Source organism: Denticeps clupeoides, chromosome 5 (genome assembly GCF_900700375.1).
Source record: "Denticeps clupeoides chromosome 5, fDenClu1.1, whole genome shotgun sequence".
Taxonomy (NCBI): Eukaryota; Metazoa; Chordata; class Actinopteri; order Clupeiformes; family Denticipitidae; genus Denticeps; species Denticeps clupeoides.
In genome coordinates, this window is record NC_041711.1 from 11,479,292 (window position 1) to 11,495,428 (window position 16,137).

Below are 16,137 nucleotides of genomic sequence, written 5' to 3' on the forward strand. Positions count from 1 at the left end.
ATGAAAGGCTTCCTGACAAAATAATTGAGAAATTAAAAGAGATGCATCAGTGTCAGCATTATTAGTCACAGAGGACAGTCACATTTCATTACGTGCTGTGTTGATTTCATAGTAATAACAGACAACCACTTGACTTCTAGGTTTACTCACAAATGAGCTGAAGTGTTGGAGCTAATGTAGGGCGCATAACATTATCTGATGCATGTGATATAGGCAGTGTGTAATGTTAGTAATGGTCTCTATTATGAAATGTACACAAAACGCTGCATTGAACATTGCTTTAATGACTCTGCTTCGCATAATCATCTTTGAGTCAGACAAACAAGGTAGCCTTCTTTTGCTTAATCAGGCTACAGCAGGGAAACCAGAAAAGGTGCCTAGCTCCTTTAACAGCTGTAACAATGCTACTACAAAATGGACTATCATTAACCACACATCATGACGAGCAGAAAATGGGAACCTAAATGGACAATTCTCCAAAAATGACACAGAACACATCAAATGAACTTCCAAAAGTCCCTGTAACCAATTAACGGTTAGACTTGGCCACTCTCTCCAGCTCATCTTTCTTCTTAATAGCGTAGGAGTTGGAGGATCCCTGAAAGGAAAAATAAATCATACTGTGGTGGGGTTTCTCAGATTTAAACAACAATACCGAAAATATAATATATATATGTACACATATATACACACACACACATATATATGGAATAATTGTTCTTGTTGAAATGCGTTACCTTGGCTGCATTAATAAGCTCATCAGCGAGGCATTCAGCCACAGTCTTGATGTTTCTAAACGCCGCCTCTCTAGCACCAGTGCACAGCAGCCAGATGGCCTGACAGGAAACCAGGAGAGAGAAAAAAGAGGTTAGCATTGCATGTGTAATACAAAGGTGCCATATATATATATATATATATGTGTGTGTATATATATATATATATACACACACACACACCTTACGTGAAAAGTGAAAATGTACTTGTTTTGGCACCTTTATATATATAGACACACACACACGCGCGCATGGGCAGGAAAATCAACACACATTCACTAAATATCATATGGCATTAAAGTTACGCTGACAAGGTGACTGAAATAAACCCCCACCTGGTTGACTCTACGCAGGGGCGAGACGTCCACAGCTTGCCTCCTGACAGTGCCAGCACGACCAATACGTGTGGAGTCCTCACGTGGCCCGCTGTTAATAATTGCATTGACCAAAATCTGAAGTGGGTTCTGGAAAGACGAGCATTAAAATAGGCTTTGTGATTCCATATACAATTATTCTTACATCTTGTGTGATTTCTAAATGTACCTCTCCAGTGAGTAGATGGATTATCTCAAAGGCATGCTTCACAATGCGCACAGTCATCAGCTTCTTTCCATTGTTGCGACCATGCATCATCATGGAGTTTGTGAGACGCTCCACAATTGGGCACTGTGCCTTCCTGAAGCGTTTGGCAGCATAGCGACCTCCAGAATGAGGAAGATATTTGGCATACTTCTCCTTCACTGCAATGTAGTCCTATAACAGGAAACATGAGTCCTGTTAAAATGTTGTAGACACTCTGTGTAAAACGTACTCTCTGATAAAACATCCTGACAGCAGGATGATTGCTGGGTGGATATACTGGGGAAAAACTTTCCTGCTCTATCCAAAAAAGAAAATTATGAAATGAGAAGGTGGAGGGTGGGGCGGAAGTAGGGGTGTTGAAATTAATCGTATAATCGATGCATCGCGATGCCGACATGGAAGATATTGTATCGATGCAGTGCAGAGCATAATCGATTATCATAATGATGTTGCTTGGTGATTTTATGTTGGTGAATCTCGTTAAAAAGTAGTGCAGGTAGTGACTGTGGCGGCCTGTTCTACAGAATACAGTGCCATTCCGTGTCGGAGTTTTACGCTGTGTGCCGTGGCGACCATGACGTATTTTTGCGGGCGACCAATAGAATCCAAGTGGGGGTGTCTTCTTTCCGCCACTTCGAAACAGACACACGAAGCGGGAATGGAGGAAAAGCTGATCTTTCTCTGAGTGTTCAGAGATCTACAACACAACAATATCATCTTACCGGGATTTACGAAAACACGCATAGTTTTCGTGCGGTGAGCATTCAGTTGAATTTAAAAAAAAATTATTCTGTAATGAATACTATTTGGAACTAAGGTGTCAGAATAATTTGGACATTACACGTACCAAATATTACTGCTTTTATGTAATACAATAAATAATACAAGGACCACAGGGACAAGGACCACAGATCTTGGACCAGTCTGCTCGGTTCCTCTGCTTGTTGGAGATGTCGATCTGCATCAGGACCGGGGCAGACGATTAACTCCGCCCACAACATAGTGCCGTGTGCATTTAAAGGAGAACTACCAGTATATATAACTGTTACAAGGTGAGTGCAGACGTAACAAGTTTTGCTCTTTGTAGCAAATCAGAGCGTCCACACAGGCATACGAGACCTTAACATCATGTGACCATGTAGAAAATGTCTGGGATGCATCGCGATGCATCGATATTGAGGCACTGATAATCGTAATCTAATTGAATCGTGAGACCAGTGAAGGTTCACACCTCTAGGTGGAAGTAATAAGGAATCAGTAGTTAGAGGGACAGTACCCCTTGGAGGTACTCAGGGTTAAGTGTCTTGCTCAGGGACACAATGGTAGTAAGTGGGATTTGAACCTGTGTCTTCTGGTTCATAGGCGAGTGTGTTACCCACTAGGTTACTACCACCTCCAAGCAAATCCAAGCATGCCTTGAACTTGTTTGATTCCTTTATAATAACTGTTTTCTATCTTAGCCTGGCACCTTGGATGCATGTGGGGAGTGTGCAGTGCTGGGTGTAAAAGGGGTAGTGGTGGCCAAGCCGTTACGGAAGCGGCCCCCGTAACTAGAAGGCTGCCCAATCCCAATCCACCAAGGTGCCATTGAGAAAAGCACCGTCCCCATTCACTGCTCCCTGGGCGATGGTTATGGCTGCCCACTGCTCACTAAGGGTGATGGGTAAAAGCAGAGGACATATTTCGTTGTCACCGTGTGCTGAGCTGCAGTGACTCACAATGACAATCAGTTCACATATTCAATATCACTTGGTCATAATATTATGGCTGCTCTGTGTGCTTGCTTTTATTTTTAAACCAGCCACACCAGGACATTCCATCTGTGTGTTATACCTGCAGGGAAATGTCATTGATCTGGACATCCTCAGTGCTCCATTTCCCAAACAGCTTGATTTCCGGGGACTCAGCAACAGCTGGGGTGCTTTCCCAGTCTTCTGCCATCCTTAAAGACAGACAGACGAATTACGAGCGATACGGAAGCTACTTCGCCACTAAAGGCCTACAGAGCATATATTTAATCTCTTGACGACACACTTTATTTCTACAACTAATGCTTAACTAAGCCCCCCGCTACAGGTACAGTCACGTCATGCTGCTAGCTGCATGCTACTCTGCTAATCTAACCCGATTTTTTCTACCCAGCAGCATTCTAAAAGCAGCAGTGCGCATTGGAACACTTCAGGGACGCAAATGAAGTTGTGACAGCTCGCGAAGATCCTGCACGCCCAATAAAAAAGTTTAGAAAGCCCCTCACTTGCTACTGGGCCGAGCGCCGACCACACTTGCCCGGGACGGAAAGGACGGAGCTTCTTCTCTTTTAAAGAGGACCGAGGCGGCATGGGGATAGGAGCGGCACTGACACCCGCTGTCCGCCAGTGGTACTGCATGTACTGCCACATCGCCGAGAGGTGCATGAGTGAGTCAAAAGTGCACTTTATTGTCAATTTACTATATACATGAACACAGAGAGACGAGATTGCAAAGCTTTGAAGGTTCACATTGTGCAAAAAGACATAGTGCAAATGACACAAACACACAACACAAAAACACAACAAAGGACATTGTGCACTGACCCATAATATAGTGCAGGTCGAGACAAACTAGACACACCAGGCAGACAAGTAGCAGAAATATGACAGTATATTGGTGTGTGGATATTTTATTTAGTATAGAGTGTGGTATATGATATGGTATGATAATAATGGCAGTAGAGAAAGAAAGTGAAGTGATTGTCATTGTGAAACCCAGCACAGCACACGGCGACACAACAAAATGTGTCCTCTGCTTTTTACCATAATCCTTGGTGAGCAGTGGGCAGCCATGATAGGTGCCCGGGGAGCAGTGTGTGGGAACGGTGCTTTGCTCAGTGGCACCTTGGTGGATCGGGATTCAAACCGGCAACCTGGGCCACTTCCTTAACCGCTAGGCCACCACTGCCCCTCATAGTGATATGAAATGATATGATAACCATAATGACCATAACACCGCAGCACAGTGTGGGGTAGTGAGAGATTAAAGTGCTGGGTGTAATACTTCAGTTTAAGTGCAGAGTGCAGTACTGGTGTTCAGTTTGTAATGTGCAGTTTGGGAGGATAAAAACATCTGCAGATGATTTAAGGCTTCAGATGCGGTTGAGGTGATGTGGATGATCCTGGGGCAACATATTGAGGAGCCAGCCTGGAGGTAAAAACTGCTGCTCAACCTGGCAGATCTGGCTCTGATGCTGCAGTATCATTTTTGGGAGGGCAGGAGTGTGAAATGTCAATGTGAGGATTGTGATGAGTGGGCTGTGGGCAGGATGTGATTTCCTGAAGTCCACAATGATCTCCTTAGTCTTATCAACATTCAGAGACAGATTGTTATCTGACAAACGCTGATATGTCTGTGGAAATTGTTTTTCCTCATCCTCTGAATTATTAACTTCATATAATCAATAACAATACAAGATTCTACATCCTAGACAATTACCAGTCAGGATTGATGTAGGACAGGAGAAACCTTGATGTTTCTCTAAAAATTAAGCATTTCTAACAAGAAAGTCTGCTACACAAAGGTGACTATACAGAATTTGACAAAAAGACAGACCACAAGTGTACACTGCAACATCATTATATATTTTATTCAGATCAGCAAAAAAAAACACTCTTTTACACTCAAAGAGCAATTTGGGCCAGATATCCACAAAAGAGGAAGCACCGGGAGCCGCAAATCCTTTTTAACATGTGAAATGAAGATAACACTGCGCATGCGCATATTTGTATTTTTTTTAATATATATATATATATATATAATTTTTATTTTTTTTTACTTTTATGCTATGTCTAAAACACTAGGTTAAGTGTGTTGCTTGTATATTTCAAAAATGCACAGCGGTTTGGGAGGCATATATAGAAGAGAGTGCCGTTGGAAGGGGGTTTAATGGATTAAAGAGCGTGCTGGTAGGGGCATGAGTAGAGGATGTTGCTGTTTTTATGGCCATACATTGCGTTTTTAAGTATGATACACTTCAACATTATTTTCCTAATCCACAGGGAGACACATTGTAAGGTTTGCCGACCCCTGTTCTAGCTACTACAGGTTTCAATACCAGAGGTAGTTATTTATTATAAATACTATTTGGCAAAATCATTGCAATAGCCTTTTCACTTAAAATATTTGAAATGTTTTAGAGTGTGTTGATTTAAATTTGTGTGTTGTTAAAATTTCACAAGATTTCGATTTATTTAGTACATCTACTCATTGAATATAGATTGATGGGGTTCAAACTAAGCAGTAATGAAAAAAAAACAACCCCTTTTGGTGATTAAACAAAGAAAGTACCATATGTATGTAGGATTTTACGTGTGCTGACCAGTGGCGATCTGGACATAGAGGGGCATGGGCTGCACAAGCCGCCGCCGGAGCCTGATGATTGAGGAGTCCACCCTGGCTGCTGCCTTCTTGCCATGCAGATCTTCTACTAGCTGCAGGCGCACACCTCGCAGCTCGGCCAGCTCTTTCTCTGAGGAGTCCAGGTGGTGCCTCAGCACAGCCATTCCCTCAAAAAAGAAAAAAATGCCATCTAAATTCAGGTTCAAGTTCACTTTGCTCTGTAACGCCATATACAGAAGATCAAATACAAAACCACACACACGAAGGCAGGCCGGCAAGGAAAAGTGCAGATACAGACAGACAAACATACCTTTAGTTCCCTGAGTCAAAAAGTGCAGCAGCACAGGCGATATTAAAAAAATTTAAATACTGCTTTAAGCAGTAAAACAGTGCAGTTACCAGAAGACGGGGGGGGTAGTAAAATTAGGTAATGTCCTTTAAAAATTATGGTGATTTAAAAACCAGCCACACAACGAGGGTGCAGGGCTAATTACCGATGAACCATGGATCCACACATTTGGTCAATAAGAGATGCTAATAAATGATGAAAGTAAGATAGGCATGCAAATTTATTTTTCTGATCCCAAGTCTTTTCTGTGCAGATCTAATATGATGCCTAATTTAATTTATAAATGGACTAAATCTTGTTTAGAGTTGGACATGTCCAACACATGTCCAAATGATTGAATGCCCTCCACCAGTAAGGCATTCTGTTGGGAAAATTATGAATACGTATCTGGTAAATGTGCTCACGCAGAATCAGTCTCCAGGCAAACCGCAATCCTTTCCATGTTGTGGAAAGGATTAAAAGGATTAAAAGCTTCACACTATTAAAAAACTCCTCACAGTAATTAAGATGAACAAGTTAATTCTTCTTACACAGTTACATGAAGATGAGCAGGCAAAACAAACCATTTGGTTATGGGATGTGTGTCACCTGCGTAATGTCACTGGGCTCTGGTAGTTTAGGAGCAGGGTGTCTCTGGTACGCTTCAACAAGTGGCCTGTCCAGCTTCTCTCTGCAGAACAGATCGCCACTGGAGACCGGGCCCTGTCGCAAGAGACATTTGACACGAGTTTCCAAATTTGGAGATCGTTCTCGTCATTGCACCAACCTTTGCTCTGCCATGGCTGTAGCCAATGGACTGCATCTCTCTCTGCTTGCGAAAGATAGTCTGCCTGGTCGCGGCCGAGCTCATGCTCAGGTGTTGCTTATGGTGGGAGAGCGAAACGAGGCGTTAGGAGTCGTGTTCACGGAGATCACTCAGGCTTCCTGTCCCCACCGATGTACCTGCAGCCTGATGGTCTCTGCGATCTTTGTCCCTAGGCCTTCATTCACCAAGTGATGAGCTGCCCTCTGCCTGGCGATGGCAGCGCCGATTTTCTGTCTGACGTCTTCTCTCAGACTTTCAGACTGGCTTATGACCATTTTGGTGGATTCCAAAACTTGTTTGCATTCTTTGTAAGTAAAAGTGTGTTACCCAAAAAAAAAAAAAAAAAAGAGGAGAGAAATGAAACATGTTAAGAAGAAAGAAAGCTTTGCGAAATACACACATTTTTAAATTGGTTATGCCAGGGACCAGGCCGAAAAGTACAGGTGCAGCCATTGTCAACCACAGTCTTGATTCATTTCATTGTGTTTATAGGATAAAAAATGTAAACAGGAAGGAAGGCTGTATTGCAGATCTCATTTTGGAACAACATGCCCCATTTTAGACGTGACACCGATGCTACCTGGAGTGAACGGTCCAGCCGGGTCGGGATCCTCCGGGGTCTGGCCTCTGACTGTTGGAGAGCCACTGCTGTTCGGCAGGAGGTCCAGGACCCGGGATCTTTCTGCGGCGGCGGCCAGGAGCTGCCCGCTGCACCGGCTCAGTGCCTGCAAGCAGCACGTTAGATTGCATTTAGCAGCACACCGTACGTACGTGCTTGATTACTGGGTGTGGATTCGAAGGACGGCTGAACAGTCAGTGACACTCTAAACCGGAAGCTGGTCCACGCGCTCATCTAATTATCTAAAGAGCCTCTGTAACTCTGTGTGAGGCTGAAAGCTGAGCCCCGGCACGTCGACGCCGGTCGGTGTGACAATGTGAGCGCTCGCCTGTAGCTGAGTCAGCGTGTCCCTCAGCGTGCTTTCCATCTGCAGCTTCAGCTCCTTCAGGTCCTGCTTCTCGACCTCCAGTAGATGGTCGGCCCCGTCCCTACCCTGTGGGCAGCCACACGGTCACTGGCCTGCTCTGCACTTAATATTAATAACCAAAATTACCACAATTAATAACCATATTGTTGATCATTAATGGTCACAGGTGCAAGGGCAGCTGGTTAGTATTCACGAGTGTTAGCAGAATGCTTTTAATCATTTCATCACTGCTGAAATGCTGCTGTGCTGGTCCTTTAATACAACAGTCTGTCTCTCCCAACGCTGTAAACTAATGACCGAAAGTCTACCGATGGAGAACAACTTTGTAATAACGCTCAGAGAACATCAGGAGAACAGAGTGTCTTTCTTTACACACATTATAATGTCGTTGTTTCATGAAAATAAGAACACGTTGGAATAAACGCTGTAGGTAAATTAAAATTGTTCCCCGTGTCTTTTGTACACTAAGGTGGAGTAAAACCGAGCGTGGCTCTGAATACAGTGACTGGGGTTCAACTCACGGTCTCGGTGGCCGGTGGTCGCCACGTCCTGCCCTCGGCGCCTTTCCGGTTGGCCAGCGCGGCTCTCCGCAGGCTCCGCAGCATCTTCTCCACATGCTCCCTCTCTCGGCGCAGCTTGGTGCTCTCCGCGGCCACCCTGGCCGCCTGGCGGCGCAGCCGGCCCTCCGCCGCCCTCACGCCGCGCGTGTAGCAGGCGGCCAGGCCCGCGCTGTCCTGCGCACACCGGTCCCGCAGGAAGGGCGGCGGGACGGCGGTCAGGAAGCGCGCTTTCGCGTAATGCTGCCAGAAAGCCACGCCAGATAGTGGGACTAGTAAATTCACAGGAAGCCATTAGAAATGTGCGCAAATGTGTCTTAAAAACGAGAACACGCACCGGGGCTCCGGCGGTCGCGGGTCTGGGTCCTTCGTCGCCGGACGGACCGCGGCCGAAGGACTCGAGTTTGGCCGAATGCGCGTCGCGCACCAGCCGCTCAGCGCGCCTCACGGAGCGCAGCGTGTCCTCCAGCCAGGACCGGGGACCGACGTTGACCGGCGTCTCCTCCAGCCAGGACCGGGGACCGACGTTTGCCGGGGACGGAGGATCGCACGGCATTTCCACGACGCACGACGCGGACGGCTCTGTTTGCGGCGCCAAACTTCTGCGCCTCCATGGCAACCCTGGTTCCTGGCGTGACCGGGAGCGCGCATGCCGAGCGCGCCACCGGACGCTGACCCCTGACCCCTATCACCTGCTCACCCGGCCGAATTCAGCTTAATAAGAGACCGAGCCAAGAGCAGGGGCTCCTTCCTCCGATAAAAACAATAACTTACTAAATGCAAATACGAGACAATTATATATGGTTTGGAAAGGTTTATTAAACACTTGGGCTGACGAGAACAAACATTAACAAATGACGGAGGGGAAATCCACATTTCAAAAACATAAAAATCAATGGCATTTGATGAAATAAAAACGTTTTTTGAGATTTAAAATGCTAAATAAAGATACATAACCCTATCCCAAAATGTTTTATGTTACTTGTAGAACATATTTTGCTTGCAACTCTATGCAGGGCATATATGAAGTAAAAATTCCAAAAATTAAACATTTCTAATTCGAAATCTCAATCCCTCAAACTGACTTAATGAAAGTGACTGATATTACCAGTGATAGACTTAACACATCCGTACCTACACTTGTGCAAGATGTCCCTGGAAGCAGTGTATGCTGCAGACCTTGTCCCTGCCATTTAAATATTGCACCATCACGCTCGATCACACAACCACACAGCCTCTTTCTTTCTCACAATGTGTGTTTGAGTGCTGTTCTGGGTTCAAGTTTGCTCAGGATGTTCTGTTGAAGCTCTGTAAGCATCTGATCCCGTCCTTCTGAATCCAGAAGAATTTGCTGGTTAAAACAGAAACCAAAGGGGCATTAAATTGTACGAGTGACATTTCCAACTATACAAAGAGCCTTGATCAAAACAGACATCTATCGCCCCCTTCTGTCCAATGCCACTCTACTCACCTCCATTAATTTATCTCTCTTCTCCAGGCTCTCCCTGAGTTTTCTCTCCACTCGGTCCCTCTCCACTCTCTCCCCAGTCCAGGTTCCCTCAGCATCCTTAATCGCTTTGCCCTTATCCCTTAGTTCTCTGCGTGTCTCTCGCAGCTGCTCAGACAACGTTGAAATGGCCTCCTGGTGACGGACACGCTGATCCTTCAAATTTAGACACACAAAAAGAAATGAATAATAATAAAAAAAAAAAGAATACTTCACAACGACACACAGCTTTTGTGTGACTGCAAATGAAAAAATAACATTGACTCCTCTGACTCCACCATCCTGACCTGCAGCGTGGCCTGAGCATCATTCAGGGCTGCTGCAAGTCTGTTAACCTCCTGCCACATGGCGTCGCCCTGCTCTTCTTTGTCTCTGAGGCAGCTTGTGAGGACGGCATCTTTTTCTGTCAGCTGTCGAGCCAGAGCCGCCTCAGCGCCACACCCAGCAACCCCTTTCCCAATCACAGAGTCTGAGAGCGCCTGTGGAAGTAAGTAAAATAAAAGAAGCAACTTTAAAACAGGACTTCAAATCATTATTCAATTTACCTGTGAGACATAATCAAATTAGAACCTGAAATAACTGATTTACAAATCGTTGGGTTCATTTCTTAGGTTTCCTTTCTGTCAAACTTAAGGAATGTGCTGTACTGTTGAACTTTTCAAGCGTGGAGAAATACCAGCCAATCAACACCGCACACCAACAGGTCGATTTTATTGCAGGCTATTGCTGTTGCAAGTGAGAAACAGGGATTGATTCCCACCCATATTCTCAGACATGCCCACACTCAAGCGTGACAGGTTTTTTTTCCTTTACACCGACAGGACAGGTTTTATTCATGGCCTGGTAGCACCTGCACATCTCCTCGAGAGCTCGCCAGCGCCTCCTTCAGGCGAAGAGTTAGCGTCTGTTTCTCCTGCAGTGCTGCAGTTAGGGCCCGCTCTCTCTCCCCCCACACCTCCTGGTCCCTCTGCAGCTCCTTCTGCATATGCTCCCTCGCCCCCAGCTCCATTCGGAGCTCCTGCAGGAAAGGAAGTGACATTTCAGGGTGATAGCTGCTCCTATGCCTCTCTGACAGTCACTCTGATTAAAACTGAATTAAAGAAAAAATGTCACTTAGTGTCAATTCACTTAGAGAAACCATTTTTTTGCAATGATGTTAGCAATCATGTTTGAATAAAATGATTCCAATAAAATTAAATTTACAAATAAAATGACTGATATAAACATACAGATCTAATGGAATTTTTATTATTCTTAATACTCACATTTATGATGTCCTGGTTGCTCAAAAGCACAACATTCAGATTGTTGAGATCTCTCTCTCGATCTTGTCCAGTCCTCCTCAAGGCCTCCATCTCTCGCTCCAGCCCCTGTTCCCTCTTTCTTAGGTCAGACAGACTGGTCTCCAGCACCCTCTGAAAGGGAGACACCATGTTTTTCATTCCCTGGATTGCTTCTAATAAAAAAATTTTAAAAAAATGTTTCTCGCTCCACTCACTTCAGTGTCCTTCAGTGTCTTGATCAGGGTGACTTTTAGTTTCTCAGCATCTGCTGAACCACCACCAACCTCAACCCAGAGCTTTTTCATCAGTTCCACACATTCCTAATAAACAAACAAAAAATTAAGCAGAATACTGAACCAATTTAGCATGTTTGGACCCCTTAACTGCTACTAATTGTAGCCTGCTTACTCGTATAAGTCTCTCCCGACTGTGCAGCAAGCAGCTCATACTCTCCATGAGCTCGTTCTCATTGATGGAACCTGTTTTTGGAGACTGGAGACAAGGACAAATGTTAAGCTACAGTGGACCTACACGGAAGAATGAAATGGGGGGTGGGGTCACAACATGGCCAAAGTTTACTTTTGACCCACGTACGATTATAATAATGAGCGAACGAAGAATCACTGCATACAATTTCATAAGTTTTGATTTTATTTTAGATGATACGAAATTTTGCGTTCGGCAAACAACGCTATTCATGTTACAGACCAGAGCATCTGTCTTTCCACCCTAACCCCAATACGAAAGGCACAGCTTCCATGGTGACAGCTGTATATATTGCATGGTTAGTTTATTTGCTATAGTTCTTGACAAATCTGTGTATGGACCAGCTCTGTATATAGTTTTTCCCAAATAAGCAGGTATATGGATGTTCATCTTTCATATTAAATTTAAAAAAAAAATTTATTTATTTATTTTTTTTTTTAAAGTGACCTGCCATTGGTCAACTCTTAAACCAGAAAATGTTGACAGGCTGGTTTTTATCTCCAAAAATCTGAAAGCCTGGTTCACTTACTGTTCACTTAAAACAGAAAGTGCTATTAAAATAATGCTAAATAATAATAATTTATTTACCTAAAATAATGAATAATCGTGATTACAGTATTGATAAAAATAATACTTTTGGCCATAATCGTGCAGCCCTAATATAAGTATAATATCTGAATACACAAAATTTGAGTGAAGAGAGTGTGGGGGTGTGTACAGGGGATTTGAAGAAATACAAAAGAAAAGGAAAAAAAAATGGTATAACAAACCATCACAGCCTGAAGCAAGAAGATCGAGTCAGGGAGGATTTCACTGCCTTTTTGTCCTCTCCTCAACAATAAAATGGGTGTGTGTGTGTGTGTCTCAATTCTTTGTGTGCAACCAAACTTGCACACCCATAGGATGGATCCAAGCTCGCACGCTGTCTCTATATATTTAAAATGCTCTACTGCACCCACTGAACTCATGGACCTTATGAGGATTTGAGAAAAAGATTTACTGCTGCACTACCTGTGCTACCTTAGCATGTGTTCACAGACACACCCTCATCGTATAACCACAATCCTGACTGCCATAAATCCCTTTTCATAACGCAATGTTTGTGCTAAGTCAACAGTTTTAAGTTAATGGTTTTGGGGACGGAGAACTTCCACAGAACAGGATACGATCCCACCTTATGGACAATGCAGCTCACCTCAGGAAAATAAACATGATCAGTAGTGAAGGCCTCAGTGAATCCCACCCAGGTGTGAGGACATCTTTTACCCACTGCAGGGAACTCACCGTGCCTGGTGGGTGTGGCCTAGCAGCTGCTGTGGTCCCATTATTGAGTTGAGCTTCTAGGCTCCTGATCCGGCTCTGTGCCTGGTCCAGCTGATCTCTTACCTGCCTAACTGCGGTATGAACTCGCCCAGTGGTGATCTAAAAATAAAATACATAGATGAAGATATTTATTAGGGGAAACTCTCAAATTAGTGCACAATAAAAAAAAAAACAGCACCTCTCTATGCAATGGGAGAAACTCATCTCGAAGTTCTGTCAGCACATCCTGTCTTTCTCCATCTGCTTCCTCTTCCCCAACAACTCCTGGATCTCCAAAGTGCAGCTCCCTCACTGGTGCCATGCCAGGAGATCCATCTCCATTCTGCCCCGGTCTTCTGCCTAAAACTGGGATCCGGCTCCCCACTGGAGAACAGACTGGCTTCCCCTCGATACCTTTCAGTTCCTTCAGAAGGACTCCCAGTTCCGCTGACAACTCTGCCTCTGGCCAATCAAACGGGTCGTTTCCGTCTAATGAGTCCAGCGACTGGACGGAGTTGGTATGCGAAGGACACTGCAGTGAGAGACAGGAGCCGGCCAAAGACGCAGGACTGGATTGGACAGACGACGCTTTGGACCAATGGAGGGGCATGCTGCGGGACTTGTCACGAGAGAGGGCCAACGGTGAAAACGGCTGTCCGGGCAGGTGCCGAGGAACGCCACAAACAGATTCATAGTCGGAGTCTGACACTCTCAACGACTCGCAACCTTCGCAACTCTTCCCTCTTTTGCACCGTTTCCCCGTCCGGTGGAAGTATGGACATGATTTGGCTTTTTCCGTCCAGCACTCGAACTCTGACAGGGCCATGTTATCCCGGAGCATCTCCGTGTAGCCCTCCCCTGCCACACCCGCCCCACCCTCGTCTTCACTGGAGCGCCGTTTCAGGCGGTAGTCGGACGGGTGCCTCAGTCGGTAGGCGTTGCGCACCCACTGCTGAATCTTGTCCCTCTCCTGGCTCAGTTTCCTCAGTCTCTCCGAAGACAGCATTTTAACTCGGGCAATGACAGTGTCAAACTTAAAGACCCGCTCCAGGAGAGATGCGCACTTGCCACACACAAACTCCGCCCGGCCATTGCCTCTTGGTACAGTCTGGCCAACTGTGTGTGTTAGAATGGAGAGCAGGTCTGTTCCCTTAGAGGGGGAAAGAGTGGACTGAGATTTGGAAAGTGAAAGAGTGGAGCCCAGAGACAGGGAGCTTCCTGAAAAGAGGGACCAGAAAAGGATAAGAATGAAATGTTTAAATGCTATTAGACTTAAACAAGCTCATACACTTCCGGTCAAAAGTTTAAACAGACCTGCTACAGAATAATATGGTGAAATCAATGTGGAAAAAACATTTAAGGATCAAGGCCCTCCTTTTTATAAGGTTGATGACCAGGATGGATGACAATGGTTTAGTTTGTAAAAAAAAAAAAAAAGCCAGAAATTGTAGCTCAGTTTAAACGCTTCATGTAATTCACTACAGGCATCAAATCTGAAAGAATTTGAAACATTCAGTTCAGGTATGTCCAAAGTTTTGCCTGTAGCACTTTAGCACATTGACACAGGAGTGCATTCCTAACATTCCTACCCCAGGGGCTGCTCAGATTGGACCCTGCCAGGGTGCTGAGGGGCTTCGTTGGGGTTTGGGGTTGACCACCTCTTCGGTTCTGGCCACCAAACAGCCATCGTCGCTGGTTACCCTGCAGGTCGCCTCCACAGACTCGGCAGCCCTCACTTTTGCCTCTGCTGCTCATCCTGGGTCACTCTGAAGCAATCAAATTATGTGCCACAAGATAAATTATCTTACATTTTCTTCTGCCTCTTGATTCTAGGGATCTATACACATTTTTTTTCCTATTGCCCTAAATATTTATCCAAAATGTCCTTGTAGCAAACACTGTTTTCTCTATGAATCATTTATTTTGTCTTTGAACAGTGTTTCCGACACGTAAGCAAATCTGAACCCAGTCATGTGGACATAACACAACAGGCTACAGGCGTTACAGGCTACAGGGTGATAGTAGCCTAGTGGGTAACACACTCGCCTATGAACCAGAAGACCCGGGTTCGAATCCCACTTACTACCAATGTGTCCCTGAGCAAGACACTTAACCCTAAATTGCTCCAGGGAGACTGTCCCTGTAACTACTGATTGAAAGTCGCTCTGGATAAAGGCGTCTGATCAATGCTGTAAATGTAAAATGTAAATGTTACACATTAACATCTGGTTCATAATATGGTTCATATGGACATTTATGATAAACATTAAAAAACACCCTAAAATGATCAAACGGCTCGTCTCACGACGCCTGTGTGTATTGTCCTGAGAGATTTGCTGAAGTTAGCGTGCTATGCAGCTATCTGCGGCGAACCCGCTGTGTAATACCACCGAGCGCCTCTAGAGGCGATACGGAGTTACTGCACACTGATCTCAGTCCCTGAATTTGTAAAGGGATTTTTGTTTTAAAAACAACACATCTCTGCGCAGTTCCCGGTGTAAATAGCGCCACCTAGTTTGTGGACACCGCTTATCCTTTCACCTCTAACAAGTGTCAACACTGAAAGCGAGTGAAAACGAGTGCTGCAGCTGCAGCGTCTCTGGTTCTCAATCCGGCGCAGAGACACCCCGACCTGTTCAAATAGGTAATAAGTCGACCTTTCGCGTATTTCCACATTTTACTTCGACCGGGAGCAACTGCGCCGCGGTTGTCCACGTCGACCTTGAGTCCCCGACGGGCTTCGTTTCGGATTCGGAAAGAGCCCGGCCCGCCGCCCACTTCTCCCCGGGACACACGGACACGTGTCGCGCCCCAGACCGAGGTAAGGGAGCCAGTCAGAATAGTTCACTTTACACACGCGGAGTAACGCCGCGGATTACCCACTACACGCGGATTCCACGACCAGCACACGAGACAACGCCAACGTGGATCAATTTACCCCGACCGCCGACGCCGCGGAGCAGCCAGGAACTCGGCAGGACCTTGACACCCCACCTTGCTGACGTCACCGGCAATACCTGTCCGAGTTGTCGTGACGTCACACGTCCGCTGCTTAAAAAAAAAACTTATATGCCCTGTGTGCGGAAGCGCCTTTACGTTAAAATATAATTTTTTAGCAATGGATTTTTTAATGTAC

At 45.3% G+C, this 16,137-nt stretch overlaps 3 protein-coding genes across 5 annotated transcripts; all 3 read right to left on the bottom strand.

The window, feature by feature from the left end:
* Positions 1–263: 263 nt before the first annotated feature.
* Positions 264–3,672, bottom strand: rps5 (ribosomal protein S5). Its single transcript, XM_028979046.1, has 6 exons — positions 3,610–3,672; positions 3,189–3,297; positions 1,317–1,526; positions 1,109–1,237; positions 738–836; positions 264–598 (listed from the first exon to the last, which is right to left on the bottom strand). The coding sequence occupies exons 2-6, from the start codon at positions 3,294–3,296 to the stop codon at positions 530–532; spliced, it is 615 nt and encodes a 204-aa protein (XP_028834879.1). The 5' UTR covers position 3,297; positions 3,610–3,672; the 3' UTR covers positions 264–529.
* Positions 3,673–5,203: 1,531 nt separating this feature from the next.
* Positions 5,204–9,050, bottom strand: tektl1 (tektin like 1). Its single transcript, XM_028979043.1, has 8 exons — positions 8,761–9,050; positions 8,388–8,666; positions 7,828–7,932; positions 7,461–7,605; positions 7,018–7,184; positions 6,842–6,937; positions 6,664–6,777; positions 5,204–5,893 (listed from the first exon to the last, which is right to left on the bottom strand). The coding sequence occupies exons 1-8, from the start codon at positions 8,977–8,979 to the stop codon at positions 5,693–5,695; spliced, it is 1,326 nt and encodes a 441-aa protein (XP_028834876.1). The 5' UTR covers positions 8,980–9,050; the 3' UTR covers positions 5,204–5,692.
* A 172-nt stretch (positions 9,051–9,222) lies between these two features.
* On the bottom strand, positions 9,223–16,079 carry LOC114789725 (uncharacterized). Of its 3 annotated transcripts, none has more exons than XM_028979040.1 (11): positions 15,940–16,079; positions 14,591–14,767; positions 13,201–14,219; positions 12,984–13,121; positions 11,622–11,705; positions 11,429–11,533; positions 11,196–11,345; positions 10,781–10,948; positions 10,218–10,409; positions 9,895–10,086; positions 9,223–9,774 (listed from the first exon to the last, which is right to left on the bottom strand). In XM_028979040.1, the coding sequence occupies exons 2-11, from the start codon at positions 14,754–14,756 to the stop codon at positions 9,670–9,672; spliced, it is 2,319 nt and encodes a 772-aa protein (XP_028834873.1). In that variant the 5' UTR covers positions 14,757–14,767; positions 15,940–16,079; the 3' UTR covers positions 9,223–9,669. The 3 variants fall into 3 exon arrangements, with proteins under 3 accessions (XP_028834873.1, XP_028834875.1, XP_028834874.1); XM_028979042.1 differs by having other exon boundaries at positions 15,996–16,016; XM_028979041.1 differs by lacking the exon at positions 15,940–16,079 and adding an exon at positions 15,659–15,897.
* Positions 16,080–16,137: the final 58 nt, after the last annotated feature.

Coding starts and splice junctions, on each gene's coding strand:
- rps5 (XM_028979046.1), bottom strand. CDS start 3,296: ATGGCAGAAGACTGGGAAAGCACCCCAGCTGTTGCTGAGTCCCCGGAA. Junction 837..1,108: donor CCCTGCGTAGAGTCAACCAG/GTGGGGGTTTAT, acceptor GTTTCCTGTCAG/GCCATCTGGCTGCTGTGCAC. Junction 599..737: donor AGCTTATTAATGCAGCCAAG/GTAACGCATTTC, acceptor TTTTCCTTTCAG/GGATCCTCCAACTCCTACGC.
- LOC114789725 (XM_028979040.1), bottom strand. CDS start 14,756: ATGAGCAGCAGAGGCAAAAGTGAGGGCTGCCGAGTCTGTGGAGGCGAC. Junction 14,220..14,590: donor CAATCTGAGCAGCCCCTGGG/GTAGGAATGTTA, acceptor CCCTCTTTTCAG/GAAGCTCCCTGTCTCTGGGC. Junction 10,087..10,217: donor ATGCTCAGGCCACGCTGCAG/GTCAGGATGGTG, acceptor CTAAATTTGAAG/GATCAGCGTGTCCGTCACCA.
- tektl1 (XM_028979043.1), bottom strand. CDS start 8,979: ATGCCGTGCGATCCTCCGTCCCCGGCAAACGTCGGTCCCCGGTCCTGG. Junction 6,778..6,841: donor ACAGCCATGGCAGAGCAAAG/GTTGGTGCAATG, acceptor CTCTTGCGACAG/GGCCCGGTCTCCAGTGGCGA. Junction 5,894..6,663: donor AGCCCAGTGACATTACGCAG/GTGACACACATC, acceptor TTCTTTTTTGAG/GGAATGGCTGTGCTGAGGCA.